The sequence below is a fragment of the Oryx dammah genome, unplaced genomic scaffold (genome assembly GCF_014754425.2).
Source record: "Oryx dammah isolate SB20612 unplaced genomic scaffold, SCBI_Odam_1.1 HiC_scaffold_26, whole genome shotgun sequence".
Classification (NCBI taxonomy): domain Eukaryota; kingdom Metazoa; phylum Chordata; class Mammalia; order Artiodactyla; family Bovidae; genus Oryx; species Oryx dammah.
Window position 1 is genome coordinate 74,456,192 of NW_024070210.1, and position 15,937 is coordinate 74,472,128.

Below are 15,937 nucleotides of genomic sequence, written 5' to 3' on the forward strand. Positions count from 1 at the left end.
ATGTTATTTCCCAGATTTATCATTTGAATGACTAGAAAATTTCCAAAAATATCTACAAAATTAAGGAATATATTAGGAATATGGTCAATGTGTTTTTCTGTGTGTGTATGAAGAGATCATGAATTCTTCTACAAAGTTTACATTTATATGGAGTGTGGTTCATGGTTTGCTCCTACTCTTTCTAAAAATAACTACTTAGCCATTATTTAGAGATCCTTCTACCTTTGCTTCTCTTCCATCATCTGTCAATCCATTTGGTAATCATCCTTCCCTCTCTACATCTACCTGTCCATCCATCCCTCCACCCATCTATCCATCCACTTAGTCATTTACTGATAACAGACATTAATTAGAGTCACATCTTGTGATGACTGGTAGTGGGGTACTGGGAGAGTAGACAAATATAAGACTCCGTTCTTTCCCTGACAAAATGTATCATTTATGTACAGTTTCTCAACCTTGGCAATTTGGGGCTGGGTAATTCTTTGTCATGGCAGGCTGTACCGTTATCTTGTGCATTATAGGATGTTTACCAGCGTCCCTTGCCTCTACCTACTAGATGTCAGTAACAACTTCACTCTCCCTTCCCACCACACTTTGCCACAGTTGTGACAACCAAAAATGGTTTTAGACATTGCTAAATGTCCCCTGTGGGGAAGTTTTTAATCATCCTCAGTGAGCACATTGTTTTTAGAAGAGAGATTTAAGAGGGCATAATCTTCCTGCATTTGATAAGTCCTATAACAAAGGTACATATACTGTAGAAGTATTTTGAATACATTCTGTCTTTTCTCCCACCTATGATTATTACTAATACACTTCTGCAGTGTAGTTCATAGTTCAACCCCAAAAGAGATTTTATGTTTCAGGAAATTATTCACCAAGTCTCGTGACTGATTTCTTTTGCTCTACAGTGATTTTGTTATTTCATATGACAAATCTTCAGCCATGAATTATTCAGCCATGCAGCTAATTAGATCCTACTGTGGTTTTTCTTTTTGATTATGCAATTTCCGTTGAAATGACTGCAGAAATATTTAATAGAAATGCTCTTTGAAAAAGTAGTTATTAAATGTTAAATTATTAAAAATGAGCTAGCATACAGATCAGGATAGGAAGAACTGGAATTTGTAATCGCTCAGCAAAGTAGATTTTTGAGGGGTATATGTCTCTTCTTTTAAAAAAATAATTTTGACTTCTTTAAATGAGGTTATTAATACCTCTATATTAGTAATTTTTCAGGCACAGATTTTCGGTGGTTTATGTCACTAACAAAGGTTTGCAATAGGTTTATTTTAACAAAGGTTAAAATAAATAATCTACTAAATCTAACTGGGTATGAGAGTTACCCAGTTTAAGCAATGATTTGCTCACATAGGAGATAATAATGTCAGTTGTTAATATTTTTCCTTTTCTTACATCATTTTAGTTATTGACACTCCAGTGCTGCTTTCTGTCTTATATTTTAGATTGAAACATATCTTCCTTCAGCTTTTGGAGAGTTATGATGAAATGTCATGTTTCTTTATATATTTTTATTTCTAACATTCAAAGAATTATTTGAATATAGTTTCGACTAGTTCCCCCTCCTCACTTGATCCTATAAAACTGGGTATGTATAGGGATTCTTTAACTATTGGCCATGGGTGAAAGTGGGAAGAACCTGCAATTTTCTTTTGCTGAGCTTCTTATGATTAGTAGGTTTCAATGCCAGCAAAGTTGTTCTATTATAGTGTGGGAAATTATTAGTTCTTTATTTTCAGAGCTAAATATTCCTGATTGTTTAATTCACCTTGGTTATATAGCTATAAAGAGAGGTTAGTGGGTAGGATCTTCTCTGTTTCACTTAGAGATGCAGAGTAAAGTTAAATAGAAGTACAATAGATACTTGGCTATAATACTCCAATGTTCACATCTGGGGGTCTAGTTAAGTACACACAAGCTTCTACTACAACTCTAGATGTCTTGGCAGAATGAATACATATAGCAAAGAAAGAGAATGACTTTCTTATACCATTTGCCATTTATTATAGTAAAGGTGCCTACTATATTGTTTATGATATATATAATGCAAAAGTCCCAACTGTTTATGACAACATTCTCAGCCTGTATCACTACTTGGGCTATTGAGTTCCATACTTTTTTACTTGTATAAAAGATTATTTTGTTTCCTTCAGACTCTGTTCTTAAAGCTTCAAATGTCTCTTTATTGTACAGTCCTTATTAAATTTGTTGACTAAATATATATTTACTCTATCAGCAACTTCCTTAATTTTGTAGATTTGGGTCTTTCTTGTTTATTTTCATATAAAAACTCTGCAACAAAGTACATTATTTCATAGTCTCCAAACTGTCAGGGTTATGTCCATAGTGCTGGACATTTCACTATGTATCATCTCAATATATCCAGATTGTAACCATATCTCATTGTCTCACTCAGTTCAGTTCAGTTGCTAAGTAGTGTCTTACTATTTGGGACCCCTTATCACCCTGATCTAAGTCGCCATCATCTCTTGTTTAGATTATTGCAATAGCTTCTAATAATCTCCTTGATTCTCTCTGATTATATCATCAGAACTCTTTTTACTGGGATAAAATTTATTTACAATGTTGTGTTTTTTCTGTTCTTGGCTTTATTTCTAGTGTTCAGACTACTCCTGGTACATAAGAGGTGCTTGATAAATATTGTTGAAGGGAATGAATTAATATATAAGAAAGATTTTAGTCAAAGCATTCCAAAATATTTTTTCCACCACAAATATTCACAAGATATTATATGTGGATAAAAATTTAAAGGCATGATGATTTATAATCTTGAGTAGTTTAATTATATGAAGAAAGTAGATATGTGACCTACTGTAAATAGAGTGAGTAAATATGGATATATAGGTATGCTATGAAGAAGGTTAGACAGATGAGGTACCATTTGATCTGGATACTAAAGAATTAAAAATATTTTGGGAAGTATAAAATAAGAAAGGATCATTTCTGGCTTAAGCAATGAAATTAGTCATAAGATCTTACAAATCTTTTAGTCATAGAATAATCTTCTTTGCCTATCTAGTATATATGATTGATTATTACATATAATAATCAGGGAGAGTATGGTTAACATTGATCACATTGATAAAGCAATTTAACACTGAAGACGCTTTGCTTGTGTTTTCATCAGGTGCACCTCTGGGTACCAGTCCATAGATCGCTCACCATTCCTTGTGTTAGCAAGGCCACCTGGCACTCAGTTATTGTCATATGAAAGTACAGGAATAATGGCTAAAAGGATAATATTTGATTTTGGTGAAATTCTCAGGTAATATTTGACTTTAAAAATTTATGCACCTTTCCATAGATGGCAGTAATGTAACAGTATTAATTTTAATTGTCTCATTTTCTTCCTTTAGGTAACAGGAGAATGAACAGCTAAATGAATCAATGAGCGGACACAACCACTCTGTGGTGTCTGAGTTTGTGTTGCTGGGACTCTCCAGTTCCTGGGAGATCCAGCTTCTTCTTTTTTGCTTTTCATGTCTTTTCTACATGTCAAGTATGATGGGAAACCTCTTTATAGTGGTTACTGTGACATCTGACCCTTACTTACACTCCCCAATGTATTTTCTGTTAGCAAATCTCTCCATCATTGACCTGATATTTTGCTCTATTGCAGCACCCAAGATGATCTGTGATCTTTTCAGGAAGCAAAAAGTCATCTCCTTTGGGGGCTGTATAGCTCAGATCTTCTTTAGCCATGCTGTGGGAGGCACAGAAATGGTGCTGCTCATTGCCATGGCCTTTGACAGATATGTGGCCATATGTAAGCCTCTCCACTACCTGACCATCATGAGCCCACGAATGTGCATTTTTATTTTAGTGGTTGCCTGGACCATTGGTCTTACTCACTCATTGACTCAACTGGCTTTTGTGGTAAACTTGCCCTTCTGTGGCCCTAATGTCTTGGACAGCTTTTACTGTGACCTTCCTCAGCTCATCAAACTTGCTTGTACAGATACCTATAAACTGGAGTTCATGGTCACTGCTAACAGTGGGTTCATTTCCTTGGGTGCTTTCTTCTTGCTCATCCTGTCTTATATATTCATCTTGGTCACTCTTCAGAAACACTCTTCAGGTGCTTCATCCAAGGCTCGTTCCACTCTGTCAGCTCACATTATTGTGGTGGTGCTGTTCTTTGGTCCACTGATTTTTTTCTATCTGTCACCCTCTCCTCCAACACATCTGGATAAATTTCTAGCCATATTTGATGCAATTTTAACTCCTTTTCTCAATCCAGTCATTTACACACTCAGGAACAGAGAGATGAAGATGGCAATGAGGAGAATGTTCTGTCAGCTTATGACTTTTAGGCAAAAAATCACTAGATGGCTTTATTGAAACAAAAAATTAACAAGTGGCTATTGATAGACTTTCTGTCCCTAACAGCCAATCCTTATGAAGAAGGGACCATCTTTCTAAGGTTTTATCTTTTTCTTTCATTTGCAACATATGCCTCTGTTTCTTTACTTTTGCTACTCTCTGTGTTGGTTTCTATGCATTAGGTAAAACAGCCACCTGTCCCAGTCTTGAAAGAGTGGCCCTGTGCAGGTGGTGAGGCTTATGATTCAACCCTGGCCTAACTTTTGGTTGTCCCTCAAACATTTGTGAGTGTACAAACAGCCCTTTTCTTTTTAATGGTCCCCAGGAATTGAGGATGTGCCACGCCCTGTCAGTGGTCCAAAGGGGAGGATCCTAGATTCAGGCTGATGGGAAGCTAGACCCTCAGGCAGCAGCATTTAATGTATGAAATAGACACAGTCCTGAGGGGCCACAGCATAAGCCCTAAAGTCCAACAGAGTCAGGTGACTTGGAAGTGTTCCCTGGGTGGTAAGCACAAAAACTGGGGCTTTGATGCGTGTATAAGCTCCTGTTTGGGAGATACCAGTGAGCTGTAGTGGCAGAGGGAGAGCAGAAAGATGCCCTGCACTGGCCTAGGTTCCCTGGAGGCAAGTCTATCATAGGCCCCTCCAGGAACTAAACCTGAAGCCTCTGCTCAGGCTGACGCTCCAGCACACAAAGACAGCTGGGTGAGTCTTCTGTATCTCTGGTGCCCTGGAGGTGGCAGCCTGTCAAGAACTGTCTCTCCAGTTGTTACAGTCCTGAGAGAGCGAGGAACGCAAGGCCCGGCCTCCTCAGAGCAGGTGATCCGAGTGCTATCCGTGGACACCAGCTGTGCGTGAAAGTCCTGGGAAGATCCCGATGGCGCGGCCAGTCTCGCTCCCGGAGGGCGCCCTGCAGGCCTGCCCTTGTTCGTCAGACCTCCATCCTGCCCACCCCGGCCACCCGCCAGGACAAGCACTAAGCAAATGAGCTTCTCCTGCAACTTCTGGGCGGCCCTGGATCTGCTGTTTCTGACCCGGGCCCTGGGCAGGTGAGTCTGAGCATGAGAATTTTAGCCGTTTCTCAGATGTTCTGTGGAAATGGCCCTGTTGGTTTTCAAAGCTAGACGTTTTGGAAGCTCCTCATTATGGTGCAGGTGTGGGGTTCAAACCATTTGTTTCTCAGGGAGACACCCTGGATTTTGAGTTCCCGCCCGACTGCGGGTTGCTGCGCCCGGGGTCGGGGAGGAGGTTTATGGCCGGATTGTGCCCCAGCCTCCTCCAACTGCTTCCTTGTGGGCTTCTCTCCTTGGTCTGCCCAGTAGGAGGTCCTCAGTCAGTTTTCAGAGGAAGTTGTTCCACACGAAGCTGTAAACCCAGTGCGTCCACAGGAGGAGCAGAGTCCTCCTCCTGCTATGCCGTCATCTTGAACCGGAGCAGGGACTTTCTACTTTTATAGGAAATAATTGATAAAAAAATCTGTAATAGGAATAGAAAAGTGTTTAACTGAGCCAAAGTGAGGACTACAGCCCAAGAGATACATATTCAAAAACCACTTGAATTGTGCTCTATGGACTACAACAAAGGGGAGGCTTATTAAGGCAAAGGATGCACAATTAGTTGAATTTTTGGTCAAGAATTAGGTTTGGATCTGGCAAGAAGTAAGGTGCTTGTTAAGCAAGGGTTGAGTTGGGGTCTGAAATGGTTGCAGTTACAAGGGGAGACTTTGAGAGTCTAAGGTTGCAGTTCACAGCTGCTAGCAGATATGATTTTGAGAATGACTGGTGGTGTCCTTGAGTCTGATACAGTTCAGAAAATTCAGGTTGTTAGTGATACAGGAAGGTGCCTCAAACCACATTCATGATGGCCACCTCGCTCCATTTTCAATGCCTGAACCATAGTTACTCCATTTTTATTTTTAAATGCCTTCTTTTCTTTAATGGTTAAAGCAGATGTAAAGTGCATGTTTACCAGGCTGCTTTGGTTCACCTAAAGTTCCAGTTAAATTGTGTCTAAGGCAGAACGATTTCCTCATACCTCAACATATGAAAATTTCTTTCATCACTACTATACATCACTGGGTGTTCATAGACTTTCTCACCCAGATGGTGAGTGTATTTTGTTCTTTCTGGAGAGTGCATTACTTCTTCTTATTTTTTTTTTTTTCTGAAAAGAAAGAGGAAATTTTCTACTAAAGGTGTAGAAATCACAGTTTACATTAACCTTTACTTTTCAGTTCCCATGCTGGTGCCAATAATACATTTTACACATATTAAATAATGATGTAAATATGTTTGTTTCTCAGGATGACCATATTACTGTTTTTAAGCTACTCCACCCTATAATTTGTAGCTCATTAGCATAATGCTTTATTATTTGTTTGCATTTAATATCTCCCTTTTTACTTATTTTTTTTGTTTCAGTCTTTGATGGATAAAAAGCAGAAAACAGCTTTTAGATCTGTAGTTATTTACACATTTGAATTCACAAACCTTGTTTTCATGCTTTGTTCCATATGTTGAAGAATGTTCTTAACTTTAGGTTCAGCCAAGGAGATCAGGTGTTGGCAAACTTACTCTGTAAAGGTTCAGGTTGTAAATAGTTTTGGATTTGTGGGCTAAATTGAGCAAGTGCTCAGTTTTACTGTGGTAGTATACAAATAACCATAGACAACACATAAATGAAAAGGCATTGTTGAGTTTCAATAAAACTTTATTTGTAAAAACAAGAGGCAGACCATTTTTGGGGTACCTACAGAGTACATCATGAGAAACGATGGACTGGAAGAAACACAAGCTGGAATCAAGATTGCCGGGAGAAATATCAATAATCTCAGATATGCAGATGACACCACCCTTATGGCAGAAAGTAAAGAGGAACTAAAAAGCCTCTTGATGAAAGTCAAAGTGGAGAGTGAAAAAGTTGGCCTAAAGCACAACATTCAGAAAACAAAGATCATGGCATCTGGTCCCATCACTTCATGGGAAATAGATGGGGAAACAGTGGAAACAGTGTCAGACTTTATTTTGGGGGGCTCCAAAATCACTACAGATGGTGATTGCAGCCATGAAATTAAAAGACGCTTACTCCTTGGAGGGAAAGTTATGACCAACCTAGATAGCATATTCAAAAGCAGAGACATTACTTTGCCAACTAAGGTCCGTCTAGTCAAGGCTATGGTTTTTCCTGTGGTCATGTATGGATGTGAGAGTTGGACTGTGAAGAAAGCTGAGCACTGAAGAATTGATGTGTTTGAACTGTACTGTTGGAGAAGACTCTTGAGAGTCCCTTGGACTGCAAGGAGATCCAACCAGTCCATTCTGAAGGAGATCAGCCCTGGGATTTCTTTGGAAGGAATGATGCTAAATTAGCTGAAACTCCAGTACTTTGGCCACCTCATGCGAAGAGTTGACTCATTGGAAAAGACTTTGATGCTGGGAGGGATTAGGGGCAGGAGGAGAAGGGGACGACAGAGGATGAGATGGCTTGATGGCATCACTGACTCAATGGACATGAGTTTGAGTGAACTCCAGGAGTTGGTGATGGACAGGGAGGCCTGGCATACTGCGATTCATGGGGTCACAAAGAGTTGGACACGACTGAGTGACTGAACTGAACTGAACTATATAGATTTGGCCATTCCCCCAACTATCAGTGTTTGCCTTAAAACAAAAGTCTAAAATGAAAGGCAGTATAGCATTGCACAAAATTTGCAGTTAAAATTCAGAGATTATGGTCCCAACCACACCAACCCACTTGCTTTGTTATCGTTCTCAAGTCACTTAACCTCTCTGAATTTCAGTTTCCTCAAAGGCTCCCATAGAACTCATGGGTTTATGGTTATGACTGAATGAGATGATATTTGAAAGGGCTTTATCCATTTAAAAATTAGCCTGGGTTCCTTTCCTGGTCTGTAACCATTTGCACGGAGTCGATCAGCTTAAAAATGAAATTTGCTTTATCTTGTAATGTACATTATCTTCATTTTGTACTCTTCATCTCCCTCTCTCCCTCACGGCCCTCTCATACACATGTGCGCACACACACACACACACATATCTTGTGATGTAGCTCTATTATCTTGTCTTTCCATAGTACTGTGGTATGTACTTTCATTACCTCATATCACCTGCCAATTAAATATTTAATAGTTTATTCCTTCAGTACATTGGAAAAATAATAATGGGAAATATTTACAAAGTATATATTATGTGTCAGGCAATGCTCTTAGCTTTACCTGTATTAACTCGTTTAATCCTCATTGTTATTTTTCTTATAAAATTGGTTTAATATTGATCCTCAAAGAGTCTTACCTTTCCTTTCTTCTTTTAAGGCCAATTTGTCTATATTATTATCCTCTTGTATTTATGTAGTTCTTTGTTGATAGTATAACCATTCTAAATTAAATAAATTTTGTTATGAACACAATTGAATTATGTTATATACATAAAGCTCAGCTATTATATAATTAATATTTAGTAACATGGAAAGTTGCCCAAGATAGATTAATAATTGAAAAACATGGTAACAAAACAAGTCTTAAAACTTGATATATTTCTAAAATATACTATATATATATATAAGCCAAAATATTAGTAGTGATATTTCTTCCTGGGGGTGGAATTTAGGGTTTTTTAAAATTATCTTATCTGTAATTTGAACATATTTTATAAGAAAGATTTTGTAATAATTAAAAAAGTTACTAAAATAGTCAAATATATTTTTAAAAAGTAACTTTGTTACTTTTCACAGCTTTTTGATGTTGAACTTTGACAAGGGCATTTTGCTATGTAAATCATAATCATTGGTGGTTATTTGTCTTTTTAATTGACCTCAAAAAGAATTCCAATATTCATAATTTTAGTCTCAAAAATTGCATTGCCATTCTCCTAGTGTGTCTTGGAAATCATTAAACATTTTATTATCCTCTCTGATAAGGACATATATCTAAGTGGTCTGCAGATACTGCATTCATTGAATGAGTTAACCTCTGAGTTTGGTACCACTAGGGATAATAGGATGCTTTCACATGCAATTGCTGGACCCTATAAAAATGGAGTTACAATGGCAATTTCTAATTCTCTGCACAATTCTTGAGAAAATACACTTTGGACTGATTGACTCCAGTTTTAACTTTGGGTATTTGCTGTTGAAAATAAGATACCAACTGGAGTTGTCACCAAGAATGTCCTGCAAGCTGATTAGAGACAAGCAGTGAAAGGCAGCCATACAAAAGAAAGCTAAACTCCTCTTAGCAATTTTAAAATGTAGTCAAATATGGTATTCCAAACATAGTAAGTCTGCCGTAGTTCACATTGGAGACTTAGTGTATTTGGAATACTGTATGTGCAGTATCCCAGGAGTTACAGGTAGATAATGTGTAAATATTACAAACTGCCCTTAACTTCAGAAATTTATACTCCAAAGTTGAACTGGTTCTTTGCAGAAGGAAAGATAGTTTATATTCATTACAGGTTAGTAGAAGGGATATAAAGAAATGAGAAAAATCTTCCTTCAGGTGGATTTAGCAGTAGTTGAAGTAAAGAGCTAGTTGATGTTATGGGCTTTGATTAGTCTATCTGGTGTTGATTGAGTTAGGTTAACAAGTTCCCAAAATCAGAGCTATAGCCATAGTAAAGGCCATCTGTGATAAGCCTACAGCAAACATTATTCTAAATGGTGAAAAACTGAAAGCATTCCCTCTAAGATCAGGAACAAGACAAGGGTATCCAGTTTCACCACTTCTGTTCAACATAGTTCAGGAAGTCTTAGCTACAGCAATTAGAGAAGAAAAAAAAAATAAAAGGAATCCAGATCGGAAAAGAGGAAGTAAAGCTCTCACTGTTTGCAGATGGCATGATACTATACATCAATTCAGTTCAGTCGCTCAGTCGTGTCTGACTCTTTGCGACCCCGTGAATCGCAGCACACCAGGCCTCCCTGTCCATCACCAACTCCTGGAGTTCACTCAGACTCATGTCCATCGAGTCAGTGACGCCATCCAGCCATCTCATCGTCTGTCGTCCCCTTCTCCTCCTGCCCCCAATCCCTCCCAAGCATCAGAGTCTTTTTCAATGAGTCAACTCTTCGCATGAGGTGGCCAAAGGACTGGAGTTTCAGCTTTAGCATCATTCCTTCCAAAGAAATCCCAGGGCTGATCTCCTTCAGAATGGACTGGTTGGATCTCCTTGCAGTCCAAGGGACTCCCAAGAGTCTTCTCCAACACCACAGTTCAAAAGCATCAATTCTTCGGCACTCAGCCTTCTTCACAGTCCAACTCTCACATCCATACATGACCACAGGAAAAACCATAGCCTTGACTAGACAGACCTTTGTTGGCAAAGTAATGTCTCTGCTTTTGAATATGCTATCTAGGTTGGTCATAACTTTCCTTCCAAGGAGTAAGCGTCTTTTAATTTCATGGCTGCAATCACCATCTGTAGTGATTTTGGAGCCCCCCAAAATAAAGTCTGACACTGTTTCCACTGTTTCCCCATCTATTTGCCATGAAGTGATGGGACCCGATGCCATGATCTTCGTTTTCTGAATGTTGTGCTTTAGGCCAACTTTTTCACTCTCCACTTTCACTTTCATCCACAGGCTTTTTAGTTCCTCTTCACTTTCTGCACAAGGGTGGTGTCATCTGCATATCTGAGGTTATTGATATTTCTCCCAGCAATCTTGATTCCAGCTTGTGTTTTTTCCAGTCCAGCATTTCTCATGATGTACCCTGCATATAAGTTAAATAAGCAGGGTGACAATATACAGCCTTGACACACTCCTTTTCCTATTTGAAACCAGTCTGTTGTCCCATGTCCAGTTTGAACTGTTGCTTCCTGACCTGCATATAGGTTTCTCAAGAGGCAGGTCAGGTGGTCTGGTATTCCATTCTCTCTCAGAATTTTCCTCAGTTTCTTGTGATCCACACTTCAAAGGCTTTGGCATAGTCAATAAAGCAGAAATAGATGTTTTTCTGGGACTCTCTTGCTTCTTCCAGGATCCAGCGGATGTTGGCAATTTGATCTCTGGTTCCTCTGCCTTTTCTAAAATCAGCTGGAAGATCTGGAAGTTCATAGTTCATGTATTGCTGGCCTGGCTTGGAGAATTCTGAGCATTGCTTTACTAGCATGTGAGATGAGTGCAATTGTGCAGTAGTTTGAGCATTCTTTGGCATCACCTTTCTTTGAGACTGGAATGAAAACTGACCTTTTCCAGTCCTGTGGCCACTGCTGAGTTTTCCAAATTTGCTGGCATATTGAGTGCAGCACTGTCACAGCATCATCTTTCAGGATTTCAAACAGCTCAACTGGAATTCCATCACCTCCACTAGCTTTGTTCATAATGATGCTTTCTAAGGCCCACTTGACTTCATATTCCAGGATGTCTGGCTCTAGGTGAGTGATCACACCATCGTGATTATCTGGGTCATGAAGATCTTTTTTTGTACAGTTCTTCTGTGTATTCTTGCCACCTCTTCTAAATATCTTCTGCTTCTGTTAGGTCCATATCATTTCTGTCCTTTATCGAGCCCATCTTTGTATGAAATGTTCCCTCAGTATCTCTAATTTTCTTGAAGAGATCTCTAGTCTTTCCCATTCTGTTGGTTTCCTCTATTTCTTTGCATTGATCGCTGAAGGCTTCCTTATCGCTCCTTGCTATTCTTTGGAACTCTGCATTCAGATGCTTATATCTTTCCTTTTCTCCTTTGCTTTTTGCCTCTCTCCTTTTCACAGCTATTTGTAAGGCCTCCCCAGACAGCCATTTTGCTTTTTTGCATTTCTTTTCCATGGGGATGGTCTTGATCCCTGTCTCCTGTACAATGTCACAAACCTCATTCCACAGTTCATCAGGCACTCTATCTATCAGATCTAGGCCCTTAAATCTATTTCTCACTTCCACTGTATAATCATAAGGGATTTGATTTAGGTCATACCTGAATGGTCTAGCGCTTTTCCCTACTTTCTTCAGTTTGAGTCTGAATTTGGTAATAAGGAGTTCATGATCTGAGCCACAGTCAGCTCCTGGTCTTGTTTTTTGACTGTATAGAGCTTCTCCATCTTTGCCTCAAAGAATATAATCAATCTGATTTTGGTGTTGACCATCTGGTTATGTCCATGTGTAGAGTCTTCTCTTGTGTTGTTGGAAGAGGGTGTTTGCTATGACCAGTGCATTTTCTTGGCAAAACTCTGTTAGTCTTTGCCCTGCTTCATTCTGCATTCCAAAGCCAAATTTGCCTGTTCCTCCAGGTGTTTCTTGACTTCCTACTTTTGCATTCCAGTCCCCTATAATGAAAAGGACATCTTTTTTGGGTGTTAGTTCTAAAAGGTCTTGTAGGTCTTCATAGCACTGTTCAACTTCAGCTTCTTCAGCATTACTGGTTGGGGCATAGACTTGGATTACTGTGATATTGAATGGTTCACCTTGGAAATGAATAGAGATCATTCTGTCGTTTTTGAAATTGCATCTAAGTACTCCATTTCAGACTCTTTTGTTGACCATGATGGCTACTCCATTTCCTCTGAGGGATTCCTGCCCGCAGTAGTAGACATAATGGTCATCTGAGTTAAATTCACCCATTCCAGTCCATTTTAGTTTGCTGATTCCTAGAATGTCGATGTTCACTCTTGCCATCTCTTGTTTGACCACTTCCAATTTGCCTTGATTCATGGACCTGACATTCCAGGTTCCTATGCAATATTGCTCTTTACAGTTCAGACCTTGCTTCTATTACCAGTCACATCCACAACTGGGTATTGTTTTTGCTTTGGCTCCATCCCTTCATTCTTTCTGGAGTTATTTCTCCACTGATCTCCAGTAGCTGCGACTGGTGCGCTATGTCCAGATACTGTACATAGAAAACCCTAAAGATAGTTACAGAAAATTACTAGAGCCAATCAGTTTAGCAAAGTTGCAGAACACAACATCAACACACAGAAATCACTCGCATTTCTATATACTAACAATGAAAAGTCAGAAAGAGAAATTAAGGAATCAATCCTATTCACCATTTCAACAAAAAGAATTAAATATCTAGGAATAGATATTTACCTTAGGGGACAAAAGAACTGTACACAGAAAATTATAAGTCACTGATGAGAGAAATCAAAGATGACTTAAATAGATGGAGAGATATTCCATGTTCCTGGATAGGAAGAATCAATATTGTGAAATGACTACCACCAAATGCAATCTACAGATTCAGTGCTATCCCTATCAAATTACCAATGGCATTTTTCACAGAACTAGAACAAAATAATTCACAATTCATATGGAAACTCAAAAGACTCCAAGTAGCCAAAGTAGTCTTGAGGAAGAAGAATGGAACTGGAGGAATCAAGCTTCCTGACTTCAGCTTATACTACAAAGCTACAGTCATCAAGGCAGTATTGTACTGGCACAAAACCAGAAATAGAGACCCATGGAAAAAGAGAAAAAGCCCAGAAACAAATGCATGGGTACCTTATTTTTGACAAAAGAGGCAAGAATATCCAATGGGGTCAAAGACAGCCTCTTCAAAAAATGGTGCTGGGAAAACTGGACAGCTACATGTAAAAGAATAAAATTAGAACACTTTCTAACACCACACACAAAGATAAACTCAAAATGGATTAAAGATCTAAATGTAAGACCAGAAACTATAAAATTCTCAGAGGAAAACGTAGGCAGAACACTCGATGACATAAATCAAAGCAAGATCCTCTATGACCCACCTCCCAGGGTAATGGAAATAAAAGCAAAAGTAAACAAGTGGGACCTGATTAAACTTAAAAGCTTTTGCAAAGCAAAGGAAACTATAAGCAAGGTGAAAAGACAACTCTTAGAATGGGAGGAAATATTAGCAAGTGAAACAACTGACAAAGGATTTATTTCCAAAATATACAAGCAGCTCATACAACTCAATGCCAGAAAAACAACCTAATCAAAAAGTGGGAAAATGATCTAAACAGGCATTTCTCCAAAGAAGACCTACAGGTGGCTAACAAACACATGAAAATATGCTCAACAGCACTCATTGTTAGAGAAATGCAAATCAAAACTACAGAGATACCACCTCACACCAGTCAGAATGGCCATCATCAAAAAGTCTACAAACAATAAATGCTGGAGAGGGTGTGGAGAAGAGGGAATGCTCTTGCACTGTTAGTGGGAACATAAATTGATACAATCACTATGGAAGACAGTATGGAGATTCCTTAAAAAACTAGGAATAAAACCACCATATGACCCAGCAATCCCAGTCCTAGGCATATACCCTGAAGAAACCAAAACTGAAAAAGACACATGTAACCCACTATTCATTGCAGCACTATTTACAAGAGCTAGAACATGGAACCTTATGATTATACAATGGAAGTGAGAAATAGATTTAAGGGCTTAGATCTGATAGACAGAGTGCCTGATGAACTATGGACAGAGGTTCGTGACATTGTACAGGAGACAGGGATCAAGACCATCCCCATGGAAAAGAAATGCAAAAAAGCAAAATGGCTGTCTGAGGAGGCCTTACAAATAGCTGTGAAAAGAAGAGAAGTGAAAAGCAAAGGAGAAAAGGAAAGATATAAGCATCTGAATGCAGAGTTCCAAAGAATAGCAAGGAGAGATAAGAAAGCCTTTCTCAGTGATCAATGCAAAGAAATAGAGGAAACCAACAGAATGGGAAAGACTAGAGATCTCTTCAAGAAAATTAGAGATACTGAGGGAACATTTCATGCAAAGATGGGCTCGATAAAGGACAGAAATGATATGGACCTAACAGAAGCAGAAGATATTAAGAAGAGATAACCCTGATAAGATTATGCTGAGAGAAAGAAGCCAGATACAAAAGACTACATATTGTATGATTTCTTTTCTGTGAAATGTCCAGAAAAGTCAAATCTATAGAGACAGAAGATAGATCACTAGTTGCATGGGGGTGGGAGGGGGAAACAGAGAGTGACTGCAAAAGGAAATGTTCCAAATTAGATTGTGATAATTGTACAACTCTATGAATTTAATAAAATTATTGAATTGTACACTTAAAAAAAAAAAAAAGGAAGAGATAGCAAGAATACACAGAAGAACTGTACAAAAAAGAGCTTCACGACTGAGATAATCACAATGGTGTGATCACTCACCTAGAGCCAGACATACTGAAGTCAAGTGGGCCTTAGAAAGCATCACTATGAACAAAGCTAGTGGAGGTGATGGAATTCCAGTTGAGCTGTTTCAAATCCTGAAAGATGTGAAAGTGCTGCACTCAATATGCCAGCAAATTTGGAAAACTTAGCAGTGGCCACAAGACTAGAAAAGGTCAGTTTTCATTCTAATCCCAAAGAAAGGTAGTGCCAAAGAATGCTCAAACTACCACACAATTGCACTCATCTCATATGCTAGTAAAGTAATGCTCAAAATTCTCCAAGCCAGGCTTCAGCAGTATGTGAACTGTGAAGTTCCATATGTTCAAGCTGGTTTTAGAAAAGGCAGAGGAACCAGAGATCAAATTGCCAACATCTGCTGGATCATCAAAAAAGCAAGAGTCCAAGAAAAACATCTATTTCTGCTTTATTGACTATGCCAAAGCCTTTGACTGT

At 38.8% G+C, this 15,937-nt stretch overlaps 2 protein-coding genes across 2 annotated transcripts in view; one reads left to right on the forward strand and one right to left on the reverse strand.

The window, feature by feature from the left end:
• The first annotated feature begins 3,429 nt into the window (after positions 1 to 3,429).
• Positions 3,430 to 4,386, forward strand: LOC120853663 (olfactory receptor 4F15-like). Its single transcript, XM_040227617.1, has one exon. The coding sequence runs from the start codon at positions 3,433 to 3,435 to the stop codon at positions 4,384 to 4,386; it is 954 nt and encodes a 317-aa protein (XP_040083551.1). The 5' UTR covers positions 3,430 to 3,432.
• Positions 4,387 to 5,041: 655 nt separating this feature from the next.
• The window catches only part of LOC120853664 (olfactory receptor 4F15-like), a 36,634-nt gene continuing 25,738 nt past the window's right edge, over positions 5,042 to 15,937 (reverse strand). Inside the window, exon 3 of the mRNA XM_040227618.1 lies at positions 5,042 to 5,425. Coding sequence (XP_040083552.1) covers positions 5,042 to 5,425 — 384 coding nt within the window. The remainder of the gene's footprint in view (positions 5,426 to 15,937) is intronic.